Genomic DNA, 13,627 nt, shown 5'->3' on the forward strand with positions numbered 1-13,627 from the left:
GGATATTTCGGACATAAAGATGCCGGACTTCTCCGCAATGACGACCAATCTGGTCCTCCTTCATCATTATTTGTAGTGTCTGCCCATCAGGCCTGCTGACGTACGGTATGTTCAAGACACTGCAGCCATCCCTGAGTTGCAGAGCCGGGTGTAATAATGTTGTCAATCACGATCGATTCCGTGATGCCGGCAGCATGCTGCTCATGACTACGACTGAGAGCTCACGAAATTTGAAAAAAGCGGAGTGTAATGAGGTGGAGCGAAGTTCGGAACGGGATACTCGATTGTGACAATGGTGCTCTGTAGAAAATGTGTGAGCTTCGGGCAATCTATACCTGGATCACACACAATGACTTCTTCATCCAGACCATGTTCGGATCCTGCTCCGATGGAGCCACCGTGACCGCTTCTTTTCCGTTAGCGACCGGCTGCGTTTGCCCGTCAACCGTATCCTGTTCTTCAGCGATAACTGCGATCTTGTTCTTGGAAGATCGCCCCTTTGTGCGGCTTTTGATATTGATCTCTGCCGCTGTACGAAGCGGCGCCACGAATTGCATTTCGGAGAGCGGAGGAACCAGGCCCTCTAACGTTAGCCAAGCGAGTGTGTTGGTCTGTTCGCCAACATCATCTCCAAGTTTGGTGGCATTGGGCTTCGACCCTTTCTCTACTTGCCCGATTTGTTTCGAACCCTCTTTCTCCTCTTCTTCATCGTCTGCCTCATACCACGAGACATCCTGCCTCAACAACTCCACAACCGCGCCCACGCCCTTCACATCGCTCTTGATCTCTGGTACATTCACTTCCTCCACCTTCTGAATTTCCTCCTCCACTGGTGCCGCAAAATCCAGAGTTCTTCTCAAAACTCCACCATCCTCCACTCTTGTTCCGAAAGAGATTAACGTTTCGTTGCGTCCGAAGGATTCAAACTTGCGCTGCAGCCGGAGACTCACAAGGGCCGACAGCGCTTCGAGGAGTTTCACCAACGCCATTGCGCAGGTCGGTGCCGTAGGACCCCGAATGATGGGCTCCTCATCCGCAGCGAGGACCCAGGCTATGTAGCCGGGAGTGTGGTCGGCCTCGATGGTTTCGTCGCTGGAGCTGGATAAAGACGAGCTTGACGAGACATTGGATGGACAGTGGTCGGACGTGATGATCTGATAGATGCTGCTAGCATTGCTGGTCGTGGCACCTCGCTTGCTGTCGCCGAAGAGGGCGCTGAGATTGGCTAAATATGGCGAAGAAAGGTGTCAGTGCGAAGACGACCGAAAAAGTAACATTCACTTCACGAATACAATAGCCGACTGCGATTGATGTTACTGTACCATAAATCTGTGCTTGCGTATCAGTAGTCATGCTGACGTCGACCTCGTTGATGATATTGCTGGGCGATCTCAGTGTTCGAGATACTGCTGCACGAACTCTTGATTCGATCACGTTTTCATGGACGGCGACGGGCAGTGCCATCGCGATTAAATGATGGTAGTCTATCTGTGTGTGTAGCCTATCACCGAGGCGGTCTGGAGCCTCCGGATATCACGTCGGAAGACAGGTTATTGATAGATACTCGGCAGTCAGCATGCCGGACGGCTGTCGTGTTACTTCAGAAAGCTGACTGCCGTCCTACCGTAAGATGGAGCCAGCGGTGCTCGTAGCCTGATGTTGCACGAGGTACATGTGGGTATCAACAAATTTCCTCTGCTCAGGCTGAAAGCGCTGGGTCTCCACCGATGGGTCACAAGCAAGAGTTAGGTATGGTGAGAGTATAAATATGTTCTTGCGAACTGTGGATAATCTTAGAACATTGGTAAAATTTCATGACACAAACGCACCTCCCGTATGACTTCTATTTTTCGTTTTGCAACTCCGATCCAAGCATTTCCCAATCAAACTCCTTCTATAAGCAAACGCCGAGTTTCCTTGTTTTCGAAAGGTAAAATTTACAGTGTTGGGTATCAATCACAGTCCAAAGGTAGAAGGCTTGCTGTAAGCGTAGCCGGCGGCGACCAACGCGTGCCATTATATCTTGAAGCCAGCTCCGCTCCGGCCTTGTACATGGGACTCAAGAAATTTTTGCATTATTGTAGAGTTTGCCCATATGTCGTGCCGTTCGTAGAATTCATAGAATGCATGGAGTTCGTGCGAGGGGAAGACTGCACGCCGGACCGCATGTTCTCAATTCCGGGCCAGCCAGGAAATAAGTCTTTGAGTTGCTCGTACAGGGGTTGTAACTCTGGCATCTGAGGTGGAGGCGAAAGGAACGCGGGACCCGGGAACTGCTTGGGTTTACCGGGCGAAAGATACGAAAGATTGCCCTGAAGACGCTTAACGATTTGGATGTACTCGTCTGAAGCCATCTTGTCTGGCTTGCCTTCCTTTTTTAGCTGTAGAGCTTGCTGAGGCGTGATGGCTCCTCCCTGGTCTTGGGCTTGCAAATCACTGAGACGTTTCAAGAGAATACCATTGATGTCCAACAACAGGTTGATCCGTTGTGGCTCACGAACTTGGCTTGCTGGCGATTGAGGCGATTGCGGTGAAGGTATGGAATGCTGTGCCATATTGGGCAGTTGCTGTTGTTGCTGCGGGACCGCATTGCCGGGGGCCTGTGACTGCACAAGAGGAGCAGCCATGGGGAATTGCTTGGGTGCATATGGGTTTTGTTCAATTGCATTCGTCGGTAGACCTTGTTGCGGTGAATTGCTTTGTCGGGGAAAGTCTAGCTGTTGAGGCGACACGACGGCCGCCGAGGCGAGCCCGGGTTGTGCAAAGGCATAAGGATAGTGCTGAGGTTGTCCTGTGAGGCGTAAGCATTAGCATTAGCATTAGCTTCGATGTCGTTTCCAGATTAGGTCTTGATGGGTCGGAGATACAGTGGGACAGCACAATGATGAACGTGACGATGAACAAGGTTAAGCTTCAGTCAATAGCAAGGTCCGCCAGGCGGTTGACGTGAGAGATGTATGTGAGTGGGTGGCCATTGCTGAAGTCACAAGGAGATGCTGATGATGGGCGAGCCATCAGATAGACAACGGTGGCGGTAATGACACAAGTGAAAGAGAGGAAAGACTGACCGGTTTGTGGCATCATCATGGAGGAAGCCGGAGCCGGGGCGTTGACGCCATTGTACTGCATGGCCTGCTGCTGTTGCTGCTGGTTGTGAAGTGCTCCGCCATAGGAGCCATCCACATGTTGCATCTGATTCTGACCGCCCTGCCCTTGGTTTCTCGGCAAAGTGGGAGCGGAAGTGGAAGCATTGCCAAAAGGCATCTGGCCATACGGGCCTGGTATCTGATGGTGGAGCATGCTTTTTTTCTCAATTCGGGTCTCTCTGCAAATCAACCGAGACTGGGTTTTGGGGGTGGGCCGAGAATGACGACGACGACGGTGAGATCTGTGTCGGGCTGCTACTGCCGATGCGTCGAGGCCGGTGCGGATTTGTGGGAGCCGAGCACACTTTAGACAGTCACCCTGTACAGTACCTGCGACTTCTCAACCGCGATAATTGGCGCTCTCCCGGATCTGCAACAGCGATGGGGAGGAGAAAAAAGGCTGTTTCGGTAGGTGAAATTTCGCCCTCTGGAAATGCGCAGATGGTCACCAGGCGAAAGCAGCAGAGCAGGCGGGGACTGGACGGTTTCGGGGGGTTGGGTGGTGAGAGGAGAAAAGTCAGGTGCGCATCATCCATCTGCCCACGCCCGCTCCGATAGCCCCGGAATCTCCTTTGCCGCAAGCTTGGTTCATTTCCAGATTAATTTATGACTGGTGTAGCACTAGTGGGAACAAGTATGCACCTCGAGGGCTGTTGTGGTCGTTATCATTACACTACATTTCATCAATCATCACACACCTTTCGGGCTGCTCAAGGACACGACAACTGATGATGCTGCATGCTAGTCTTCCACGCAGACACTATCATCGGGGAAGGAAGGGCCGATTTGGAGTGGACAGCCTGGCAGACTAGGATCCAGCTGGTCATGACGGTCACAACAGCTCGTGGCTGTCATGAGGGCCCCGACCAACCTAGAAAAGCTTCAACACGACGTCTACTGTACTACATACATACTATCGGGAAGTCATGTCTTGCGTTTCCACGTGTTCGGTGATCCAAATAAAAGTCCGAGACAGAATCAAAGCTTGGAAGGGGTTGGATCTTTGCATCGCCGTCGTTGTCTTTGATTGAAGCTGGCACAAAAACTTATCTAGCGGCGCCTGCGGCTTGACAAATCTCGGCATCTCTAGGTTGTCATTAACATTCGCAGTGCCATGAGCTTCCGTAGTAATTTTGTCGAACGTATGGCCAATATGGATGTTTTGCGGACCCAAGGCGCTGCGTAAGTTATCAGTATGGTGGCCGCGCTTCCAGTCACGTGGGTGCGCGCATCCGATGAGACATGAACCGCGCTATCAACACGTCCTCCCACAGCCGGCTCTGTAAGAATTGCTCGCCAAGACTTGCCGATTTGCGATCGTCATCAGCGACGGGCAAGGCAACTGTGCACGAGAAACAAATCCGATATGCACCATGGCTCGCGCAAACCAACCGACGTGGGACTTCATCACTGGTGGTGAACCATCACCTCAGTTGCGACAGCCACTTCGCGAAGTATCCAAACAGCCAACCACTGCATCACGCTCGGACATTAATACGGAGGAGATTCGAGCTCAGCTACGAGCTACCCAATACGAGTTGGATTCGTTGAAACAAGAAAGAGAACTTCACGAGCTGCAGCAACAGCGAGAACTTCGCGACCTCCAGACACGCGCCGAAAATGATTTTCGTCGCGCCCAGGTCGCGGACGCCGCCAGTGAAGCTGCCAAACGAAAACTTGATGCGCTCGTTCGGGAGGTTCAAGAAGTCCGTGATCGAGCCGAGAATGAGAAACTAGCCTTTGAGAAGAAGACGCGCGACTTGAAAGATGATGCCCAGACGCTGCGGGAAGAGCTAGAAGAGGCCAATTCAATGCTGGCGTCGCATGAGCGTCAAACCAAGCACACCTCTCAAGAGCTTGAGCAGAGACATGCAGCGCTTCAAGCGTCAGTGGAAGACATTCAGCAAGACCTCAACGGTAAAGTGCTCGCGTTGCAGACCGCCCAACAAAAACTCAAGTCTTGTGAGCAGGAAAGAGGACTTTTGGAGAACGAGGTGCTTCGATTGAAAGCTCAGACCGGAGACAGCGAGACTCTCGCCGTTATTAAGAAAGAATTGACGGAGCAAGTCACATACATTCGGAAAATCGAGGTAATTAATCGGGAGCAAGGTGCTGAAATCAAATCACTGCGCAAACAACAAAAAAGTGTCGATGTTCTAGAGGAAGAGAAGCGTGCGCTTGGAACGAAGCTTTCTTTGATGGACAATCTTCGCAAAGAGCTCAATGAAGCGCAACTTCAAAGGCGAATTCTTCAGGACGAGAAGTTAGAGTGGACTAGCTTTTTGGAGGCCCAGGCCTCAAACAATGGCGAGTTTGAGTTCACAACGCCAGAGCAGATGGCAAGAGCACTCATGCAGGAGCGACTGGAAAGATTGGATCTCGTCGACAAAATCGGAATTATGCAACCAGAACTGTCTGCCAAAGACGAGACGATTCAGTCGCTGCAATCAGAAAAAGATGAATTACGAATGGAGATGGCAAAGCTCAAGGAGGGAAGCGCAGTGGCGTCCGCCGGCTCATCCGGTGACAGCAAGGCACGACTGCGATTAGAGCGTCAGAAGAACCTTCTCCAGAAGGAAGCCGAGTATTTGCGAGCGCAATTGAAAAACCAGGAAGCCGAAGATGCCGAATTTACGCCTGGTCAAATTGATGAGAAGCAGGCACAGAGAATGGCAGAGCTGGAGAGTATGGTAGAGAACTACCAAAAAGAGGTGCAAGCCTTGCAAGCAGACCTTGCTAAGCTCGAGGCGGATCCTGCGCCGCCTGCAGCACATGCAAAACGTGGAAGATCAGATGACGATGTTAACGACGACGAGAGGTTGGGTGAAATGCGCCGCAAATGCCGCACTTTACAGGATGAGATAGAGGCTTTGCAAAACCGAAACAAGGTGCTCAAGGCTGAGGCAAAAGCCAGCGCCTCTCAGATCAAAGCCCTTAAAGAATCCTCCAAGACACGTGTGCTCGAGTTGCGCAACAATCCCACCGCCGAGGCAGAGACTGTTAAGCTTTCAGCGATTCGGACCTTGCGAGAAGAGAATGCCGCTCTCCTGGCACAGATGGAAGGGAGAGCAGATAGCACTTTAAGGGTAGTGCCCGTCAGCACTCTGGAGAATATTCGCGAGCAGATGGCCGAAGGCGAAGCACAACGTGTCCAAAACGAGAAGAAGACTATGCGACTGAAGCAGATTTGGTCTGCGAAATCATTAGAGTTCCGAGAAGCAGTGTGTTCCATCCTAGGCTGGCGATTAGACTTCATGCCAAACGGGCGCGTGCAGGCAACTTCGGAGCTGTATCCGACAAGCTATTGCGACGGAGAGCAACAACAGAATTCCATCATCTTTGACGGCGAAAAGGGAACGATGAAGATCAGTGGCGGGCCACAAAGCCTCTTCGCAAAGGAAATCAAGAGTTTGATCGAATTCTGGGTCGATGGCCGAAAGGAAATACCCTGCTTTCTCGCGGCGTGCACATTAGAGTTCTACGATCGATCGACGCGCGCGCAGAACATGTAATCTCGATTTTTAATGATACCCTTGTACGATTGTTTCGTCGGCAGAGCTGATTGTGGAAAGCAAATCGCGATTCAGGCACAAGTTCCGACATTGTCACAAGTGCCCTTCACAGTACGCGTATCTTGCGATTCGTGCAATCTGGTGTTGCGCTGACAAGCCTTGGCGATTCCTAGGGCCATGTTCTGACTTACATTTCAGAGCCGCATTGCGAGTCAGCTATCCAATGTCAGGCTTGCACGAGGACAATATCAACTGGAAAGATTATGGAAATTCTGGGCAAAGACAACACGTTTCGATTCATCACCGACAGAGGCTGCCACTCCGTAGACTTCCTTACTTAAAGCATAACCTAATTGGTCGGTGCACCATCAGCACAAAGATGCTTGAGATCAATGAAATCAAGCAATTCGTCACGCTCGCTGCTGTGACTTGGATCAGTGTTGTTGTCACCGTATCTAAATTCATCTCACCTTCGAACCAGGTGCATTTCGAATGCTGATAGGAAATCCTCACAGGCAATTGGAGTTTTCTTACTGAAGGCTGCGTACAATATAAGTCCCTTGCACCCACTCGCTAAGTACCCGGGACCCGCACTCTGGCGCTCGACGCGACTGTTTGCTTCCTATAATCATGCTTCAGGAACGCTGTATAAACGCATCGCAGAGTTTCACGAGACCTATGGACCTACCATCCGCATCGCTCCGAATGAATTATCATTCACCGCACCCGAAGCATGGCAGCAGATCTTCAACAGTCGTCCGCAATTGGGCAAGTCTCGATTCCATTTCGGTGCACAAGGAGACTGGAAAGTGCCAGAGAGCATGATCATGGCGCCCGACGCCGAGCACACACGTCTTCGCCGTCTGGCCAATCCGGCCTTCCTGTACTCCGGCGTGCTGGAAGTAGAGCCCGTGCTGCAGCACTACACCGACTTGCTTTGCTCACAGCTCGGAAAGGCATGTGAGAATGGTACCGCTGCACAAAACATCGGCGAATGGTATCTGTGGGCTCTGAACGATGTCATTGGGCAGTTGGCGCTGGATCTCGAATTCGAGTGCTTGGAAAAACGTCGCATGCACCCGTGGCCACATTTTCTCCTCGGTGCACTCAAGCAGACCGCAGTCATTACTCAGCTGGCGCGATTCGGTATTTCAATGAAGATGCTCACGCCGCTCATGACCAAGGAGATGCGCGCGAAGAGTGAAGATTTCGTGAAAAGTGCATTGACCGCTATAAACCAACGCCTTACTCGTGCCAATGAGGAAGGTGCCGCAAACGCCACTGGCACCACTTCGCCATCACCGAAAACGCGGCAGGATATCATCGGCATGATGATGCGCGAGATGAAAGGAGGGGAGCGATTGACGGAGGCCGAGCTCACGGTCAATTCAATCTTGATCGTCGGTGGGGGCGCCGAGACGACGAGCACATGCCTAAGCGCAACAACATATCACTTGTGCAAGACGCCGCGCGTGCTCAAGAAGCTGCAGGAGGAGATCCGTAGCTCATTCGCATCGAGCGAGCACATCACTCTGAAAGCCACTGTTGACCTACCCTATCTTGAGGCGTGCATCTCCGAGTCCTTACGCATTTTCCCGGTGGCGAGTTACATCACACCGCGCGTGGCGCCCAAGGGAGGTCATGTCGTCGACGGGAACGTCATCCCGGAAGGTGTAAGTGTATCGATTCCTCGCTCGCCACTGTCGCGAGATCTGATCCTGTACTGACACTATTCGGATATTCAGACTCACATGACAATGGGCCAATGGTTCATGGGCCGTTCAGCCACATGTTTTGATATAGCCGACGAATTCCTCCCAGAGCGTTGGATTGATCCCCAATCGGTACAATCGGCCTCCGGAATGCGCGTCGATGAGATATTGCGACCCTTCTCGCTTGGCCCGCGAAATTGTATTGGCAAAATCCTGGCTCTAGCCGAGGTACGCCTGGTGCTCGCAAAGCTATTGTGGCACTTTGACCTCTCGCTGGCGGCACCGCAAGATGATTGGGTTGACGGCGCGAGATTTTACGTCTTGTGGGATTTGAAGCCTTTATCTGTCAAACTGACGCCAGTTCAGCGTTGGCGATCTTGACGACCATCATCGATCTGATACAAGAGAGGCACAGATGGAGGATGGCCACGACTTGCAAGAATAAAAGCGGGACAGAATTCGGTGCAGCAATTCACCTTGATCAAAGCTCAGAATAGAATGTGCAATGCAACGCAGGAGTCACAGAAAGGATGATTCATCACCTCATTTGTGCTTCTCCTTGTCGTCCTTCATGCCCTGCATTACCCACGCGGAATGATGTTTTGCAAATGCCTCCTCGCCTTCCTTGGACCGCATCTTCTCCTTCATTTCGAACTTCTCAGGGACATCGACTCCCTTGACAACCGCCGGACGTTGCTGGATCGTCTCCAACCAGCTTTGCAGCGCGGGGAACTTCGCTGTTTCCACACCCGCCCACTCGGCCCAGTTCACCCAGCTGAAACATGCCAGGTCCGCGATGCTGTATTTGCCACCGACCAGCCATTGGCCTTGTCCGCCGCTTTCCTGCGCTTCAAGCCGCGTGTCCAAAATGCCGTAGAGGCGGCGCGTCTCGGTCTGGTAGCGATCGATGGCATATGGGATCTTGTCCGGCGCGTAGCGGTGGAAGTGGTTTGCCTGCCCTTGCATGGGACCCACACCTTTGTATTCAGGTCAACTAGGAACTTTGCTCCTCAGGAAAGATATGACGGTGTGGACCACCTACCAGCGTGCATCCAAGAGAGCCAAGCGACCATCTCCCAGTATTCAGTGCTATTGTATGGGAAAGAGATGCGGTGATCGGGATCGTAACGGGCTGTGAGGTAGAGCTGGATAGCAGCGCCTTCAAAAATGGCGATGTTGTCATTGGATTTGTCGACAATGGCCGGAATGCGGCCGTTAGCTAAGAGAGGGAAAAGATCGGGTGTCAGTTTCGTTCTTCGATCTAGACGATCGATCATTCTGCTGCTCGAGTGATTGGAAGCGCAAAGGATTCCATAGTCACCGAGAAAAATCCATGGACGTCTGGCATCAATAACCCCAGAAAGTACAACAAATCTCTACGGCCAGCACTTCTCAACTCTCACTCGCACTTACGATTTATCTTCAAGTACCAATCTTCCTTTTGCTCGTTGTCCGCAATGGATATCTTCCGCACGGAATATGGGAGCCCGAGTTCTTCGAGTGTGATGCTGATCTTTTGGCCATTGGGTGTGCCGGCCGTGTAACTGGTATCGTCAATCATCAGATGCATTCATCTCGTTGCATCACACTCAAGCATCGCAAGACAGGGAGCGAGGCCTGGTTGGCGACTTGCTCCTTGTGGTGGACGATGTAAATCAAAGGCTCACAGTTCAATGTTAGGCTGTTTGCTCGCCATGTTGGTATTTCAACTATGTAAAGCCTTGCTTGAGCACTTGAAGTTGGACTCTGATTTCAAGAAAATTGAGTTCCACCCTGGAGTTGGTTGATCTTGATCCTTCACCGAGGTATCCTAACGACAAAGGAGTATGCAATGTATCTAAACTAACTCGGGGTCGTCTTCCCGCATCGAGTAGACTGTATCAACCACCCAACGACTCTCCATTAGCTTACCCACCATCATGGGGGACATTTGGAGGCAAGCTATTATTCTGTAATGCATCATTTTCCTGAGCTACATACATCAGCACGCGTGCTTGACGTCATACGTTCCCTGTCTTCCACTCGCGATGACTGCATTGAATTCGTTGGCTGGGTTGAACGCGGATTGTTTGAGGCTGGCATCAGTTTATCTGATGACAACTGTGAGTGAGCCCAGGTCTTGTAACAGACAGGAGGTGTGTTATATTTGGAAAACAACAACGCCTCGCCAGTAGCAACAAACTTCGACCATGTCCCTCGGTCAAAAGAACCGCTGTCCGGCCGGACAGAAATTTGGTATTTGACTAGCGACGGTTTCGACCGAACCAATGAGATCCAGGGCTGCTTCCATCTGACGTTAATTGTGCAGTCACCTCAGGCCCTACGGGTGACGTCCAGGTCTACGGACTAAGTAACTGGGAATATTCGCTTCCGCTCGACTGAGATATAATCAGTCTCTCATTTACCTAGGTGGAGACGGAGGAAACCGAGTTAACGATGAGCGAGTACTGCTTCATCCCAAATCAATTGGTCATCAGCCGCATATATCCACCTCCACTTGTAGCTACCCATGAGTCCAGGAAGTGTTCGATGAATTGTCATAGAGATGACAACGACGGGGCTGGTACGACCACACGGTAGGGGCTTGACTTACATTGCCCAGCAGGCTTCTCTGACGCGGAAGGCCATTCTACAGTGACAGATATATCATATCCTATGAGTACAGCATGGTTGAGTGCCGTCAGGATACGAACGGGGTCCTGCCGATCCTTTGATCGCGGTGATTGAACAGCCGGACCAAAGTGGTCACTATGTTGAGCTGAGGGATATTCGCAGGTCACGAGAGCATCCACAGCATGACAATCAAGGGGAGGAGTTCAAAAAGAAAGGCTAATATTCTATACGGTATCCGTTTTCCATTCCATGACAAATGACAACGAGAGGGCTTTCATCAACTCCCTCTCCCTCGCCCTCCATATTTCATGTCTTCATTACATCCAGAGACGCCTATCATCGTTCATCTTTTTCCCACACTACAAAGCGTCCTCTTTGGTCAGATGACTGCGACCAACCGCTTATGCAGTGTATGTCGACGCCGAGACGTTACCGCCGCGGCCGGTCCAGTTGACGTGGTGGTTGCCGGCCTCGGAATACTTCTCGTTGGCGAACTCGGGCTTGATGCGGAAGGTGTGCGCACCGAAGTAGTCACGCTGAGCCTGGAGCAAGTTGGCGGGGAGATCTTTGGTGCGGTAGCCGTCGAAGAAGGACAGGGCAGTGGAGAAAGCGGGAGTGGGGATACCCCAGAGAGCACCCTTGGAGACGATGTCACGCCAGCCGGGCTGCGCCTTGTGGATGGCCTTGTTGAAGAAGTCGTCGAAGAGCAAGTTTTCGAGGTCGGGGTTGGAGCGGTAGGCCTTGGTAATGTCCTTGAGGAAGACGGAGCGAATGATGCAACCACCGCGCCACATGAGAGCGATCTCGGGCTTGTGAAGAGTCCAGCCGTACTCCTTAGCGGCCTGTTTGCGAAAAAGGTCAGTCGACACCAATCCGCGCAATCAAATATTGGAAGTGACTTACGGATTGCATGAGCATGAAGCCCTGTGCGTATGAGATAATCTTGGAGGCGTAAAGAGCCTGTTCGAGGTTGTCCAAAAACTCTTGCTTGTTGCCAGTGAAGTTGGGCTTGGGTCCCTCGAGCAGACCAGCAGCACGAGTGCGCTCGCTCTTCAGGGCGGACAAGCATCGTGCGAACACAGCCTCGCCGATAAGAGTCACGGGCTGACCCAAGTCGAGCGCGTTGATGGCGGTCCACTTGCCAGTACCCTTCTGTCCGGCAGAATCCAAAATCTTCTCAACAAGGGGAGTTCCATCGTCGTCGTTGAAGTACAGAATGTCACGAGTGATCTCGATGAGGAATGAGTCGAGGACGCCCTTGTTCCACTGGGCGAAAACGTCACCCATCTCTTTTCCGCTCAAACCGAGACCGCGCTTCATGATGTCGTACGCCTACGATCGATTTGTTAGCTTTTGATCACAGCCTCAAATCCGTATCTTGACGAAAATTGTTTTTCGGTGCGATTGGTCGCATCGTCGATATGGAAAGCGGGAATATTGAGCAGAGAGAATTGCGATCGCGAAACACTCACCTCACAGATCAGCTGCATGTCACCGTACTCGATGCCGTTGTGAACCTGATGGAGAGGTCTTCGGTCAGCTCGCTGAAAGTTGCCTCCTCATAATTCCGGCAAGAAACATACCATTTTGACGTAGTGTCCAGCACCCTCGTCACCGACCCACTGGCAGCATGGCTCGCCATCGGATTTGGCCGAGATGCTCTGCAGGACGTCTTTGATGTATGGCCAGGCCTCCTCGTTACCACCGGGCATGATGCTGGGTCCGTAGCGGGCACCCTCTTCACCACCAGAGACACCGCTGCCGACGAAACGAATACCCTTCTCGGCGAGGTACTTGGTGCGGCGGTTGGAGTCCGGGTAGTGTGAGTTGCCTCCGTCGATGATGATGTCGCCCTTCTCGACGCCACCCTCAGTCAGGAGGAGCTCGATGAAGTCGTCGACAGGCTTGCCTGCCATGACGAGCAACATCATCCGGCGAGGCTTCTTGAGCTTGGAGACGAACTCCTTGATGCTCTTGGCGCCAACGATGCTCTTGCCCTTGGCCTCGTTCTCGAGAAAGTGGTCGACCTTGGCCACGGTACGGTTGAAGGCGACAACAGTGAATCCGTGGTCAGCGGCGTTGAGGATCAGGTTCTGACCCATGACCGCGAGGCCAATGAGACCGAAGTCTCCACTGTTGATGGAAATGAAGCGATCATGTTAGCCTCTCTTATCCATACATTTCTACCACCGGTGGCTGTGAATTGTGACGAGTGTTATGATTGAGAACAACACCATCTTGGAAGTCTTTTCCTCGATACGGCTCACATCATTTGGCGGCTGCCGATGACGATGGCTTAGGTCGGAGCGGGGCGGGCAATGACGGTGTGTGATTATGGTGGGGCAGCGACTTACACAGCCTCTTCTGAAGACATGTTGACGGACGTGTCTGTGGGTTTAGTGAGATGATCTCGAAGGGCGAGAAGTCGTTGATACAGATTGGGCGAATGTAATTTGGGGAGAGACAGAGGAGAAGTATTGAGAAAGAAAGAAGAGAGAGTATAAGGAGGAGCAGGTGGGTTGAGAGAGAATTATTACGCGGGTGTGATGATGGCACCCGAGATACAGTGCATAGGTAGAGAGGATGGAGGGTCCCCGTAGCACAAGAGAAAAAGGTTTATGGTCACGATAATTTTGGTGAGGAT

General features: G+C 51.9%; 5 protein-coding genes across 5 annotated transcripts; 1 reads left to right on the top strand and 4 right to left on the bottom strand.

The window, feature by feature from the left end:
* Positions 1–149: 149 nt before the first annotated feature.
* On the bottom strand, positions 150–1,401 carry K489DRAFT_382482 (uncharacterized protein). The gene is made up of 2 exons (XM_033605383.1): positions 1,323–1,401; positions 150–1,225 (listed from the first exon to the last, which is right to left on the bottom strand). Exons 1-2 carry the CDS (start codon positions 1,351–1,353, stop codon positions 330–332), a joined length of 927 nt encoding a protein of 308 aa, XP_033457586.1. The 5' UTR covers positions 1,354–1,401; the 3' UTR covers positions 150–329.
* A 353-nt stretch (positions 1,402–1,754) lies between these two features.
* Positions 1,755–3,656, bottom strand: K489DRAFT_382484 (uncharacterized protein). The gene is made up of 2 exons (XM_033605384.1): positions 3,069–3,656; positions 1,755–2,791 (listed from the first exon to the last, which is right to left on the bottom strand). Exons 1-2 carry the CDS (start codon positions 3,298–3,300, stop codon positions 2,076–2,078), a joined length of 948 nt encoding a protein of 315 aa, XP_033457587.1. The 5' UTR covers positions 3,301–3,656; the 3' UTR covers positions 1,755–2,075.
* An 863-nt stretch (positions 3,657–4,519) lies between these two features.
* Positions 4,520–8,751, top strand: K489DRAFT_372336 (cytochrome P450; the record flags this gene model as incomplete). The annotated part of the gene is made up of 4 exons (XM_033603327.1): positions 4,520–6,654; positions 6,857–7,139; positions 7,174–8,331; positions 8,404–8,751. The coding sequence occupies 4 exons, from the start codon at positions 4,520–4,522 to the stop codon at positions 8,749–8,751; spliced, it is 3,924 nt and encodes a 1,307-aa protein (XP_033457588.1).
* Positions 8,650–10,197, bottom strand: K489DRAFT_36024 (glutathione S-transferase II). Its single transcript, XM_033602611.1, has 4 exons — positions 10,038–10,197; positions 9,784–9,914; positions 9,413–9,589; positions 8,650–9,347 (listed from the first exon to the last, which is right to left on the bottom strand). The coding sequence occupies exons 1-4, from the start codon at positions 10,064–10,066 to the stop codon at positions 8,914–8,916; spliced, it is 771 nt and encodes a 256-aa protein (XP_033457589.1). The 5' UTR covers positions 10,067–10,197; the 3' UTR covers positions 8,650–8,913.
* An 866-nt stretch (positions 10,198–11,063) lies between these two features.
* On the bottom strand, positions 11,064–13,460 carry K489DRAFT_382487 (6-phosphogluconate dehydrogenase). The gene is made up of 4 exons (XM_033605385.1): positions 12,567–13,460; positions 12,456–12,500; positions 11,887–12,315; positions 11,064–11,825 (listed from the first exon to the last, which is right to left on the bottom strand). Exons 1-4 carry the CDS (start codon positions 13,083–13,085, stop codon positions 11,385–11,387), a joined length of 1,434 nt encoding a protein of 477 aa, XP_033457590.1. The 5' UTR covers positions 13,086–13,460; the 3' UTR covers positions 11,064–11,384.
* Between the last annotated feature and the right edge of the window lie 167 nt (positions 13,461–13,627).

Source organism: Dissoconium aciculare, assembly GCF_010015565.1.
Source record: "Dissoconium aciculare CBS 342.82 unplaced genomic scaffold K489scaffold_10, whole genome shotgun sequence".
Classification (NCBI taxonomy): Eukaryota; Fungi; Ascomycota; class Dothideomycetes; order Mycosphaerellales; family Dissoconiaceae; genus Dissoconium; species Dissoconium aciculare.

Coding starts and splice junctions, on each gene's coding strand:
- K489DRAFT_382487 (XM_033605385.1), bottom strand. CDS start 13,085: ATGGGTCAGAACCTGATCCTCAACGCCGCTGACCACGGATTCACTGTT. Junction 12,501..12,566: donor CTGGACACTACGTCAAAATG/GTATGTTTCTTG, acceptor CCTCTCCATCAG/GTTCACAACGGCATCGAGTA. Junction 11,826..11,886: donor GCTTCATGCTCATGCAATCC/GTAAGTCACTTC, acceptor TTTCGCAAACAG/GCCGCTAAGGAGTACGGCTG.
- K489DRAFT_382484 (XM_033605384.1), bottom strand. CDS start 3,300: ATGCTCCACCATCAGATACCAGGCCCGTATGGCCAGATGCCTTTTGGC. Junction 2,792..3,068: donor CATGATGATGCCACAAACCG/GTCAGTCTTTCC, acceptor TACGCCTCACAG/GACAACCTCAGCACTATCCT.
- K489DRAFT_382482 (XM_033605383.1), bottom strand. CDS start 1,353: ATGACTACTGATACGCAAGCACAGATTTATG. Junction 1,226..1,322: donor TACGCAAGCACAGATTTATG/GTACAGTAACAT, acceptor CGCCATATTTAG/CCAATCTCAGCGCCCTCTTC.
- K489DRAFT_36024 (XM_033602611.1), bottom strand. CDS start 10,066: ATGGCGAGCAAACAGCCTAACATTGAACT. Junction 9,915..10,037: donor AAACAGCCTAACATTGAACT/GTGAGCCTTTGA, acceptor TGACGATACCAG/TTACACGGCCGGCACACCCA. Junction 9,590..9,783: donor TTGGTACTTGAAGATAAATC/GTAAGTGCGAGT, acceptor TCCCTCTCTTAG/CTAACGGCCGCATTCCGGCC.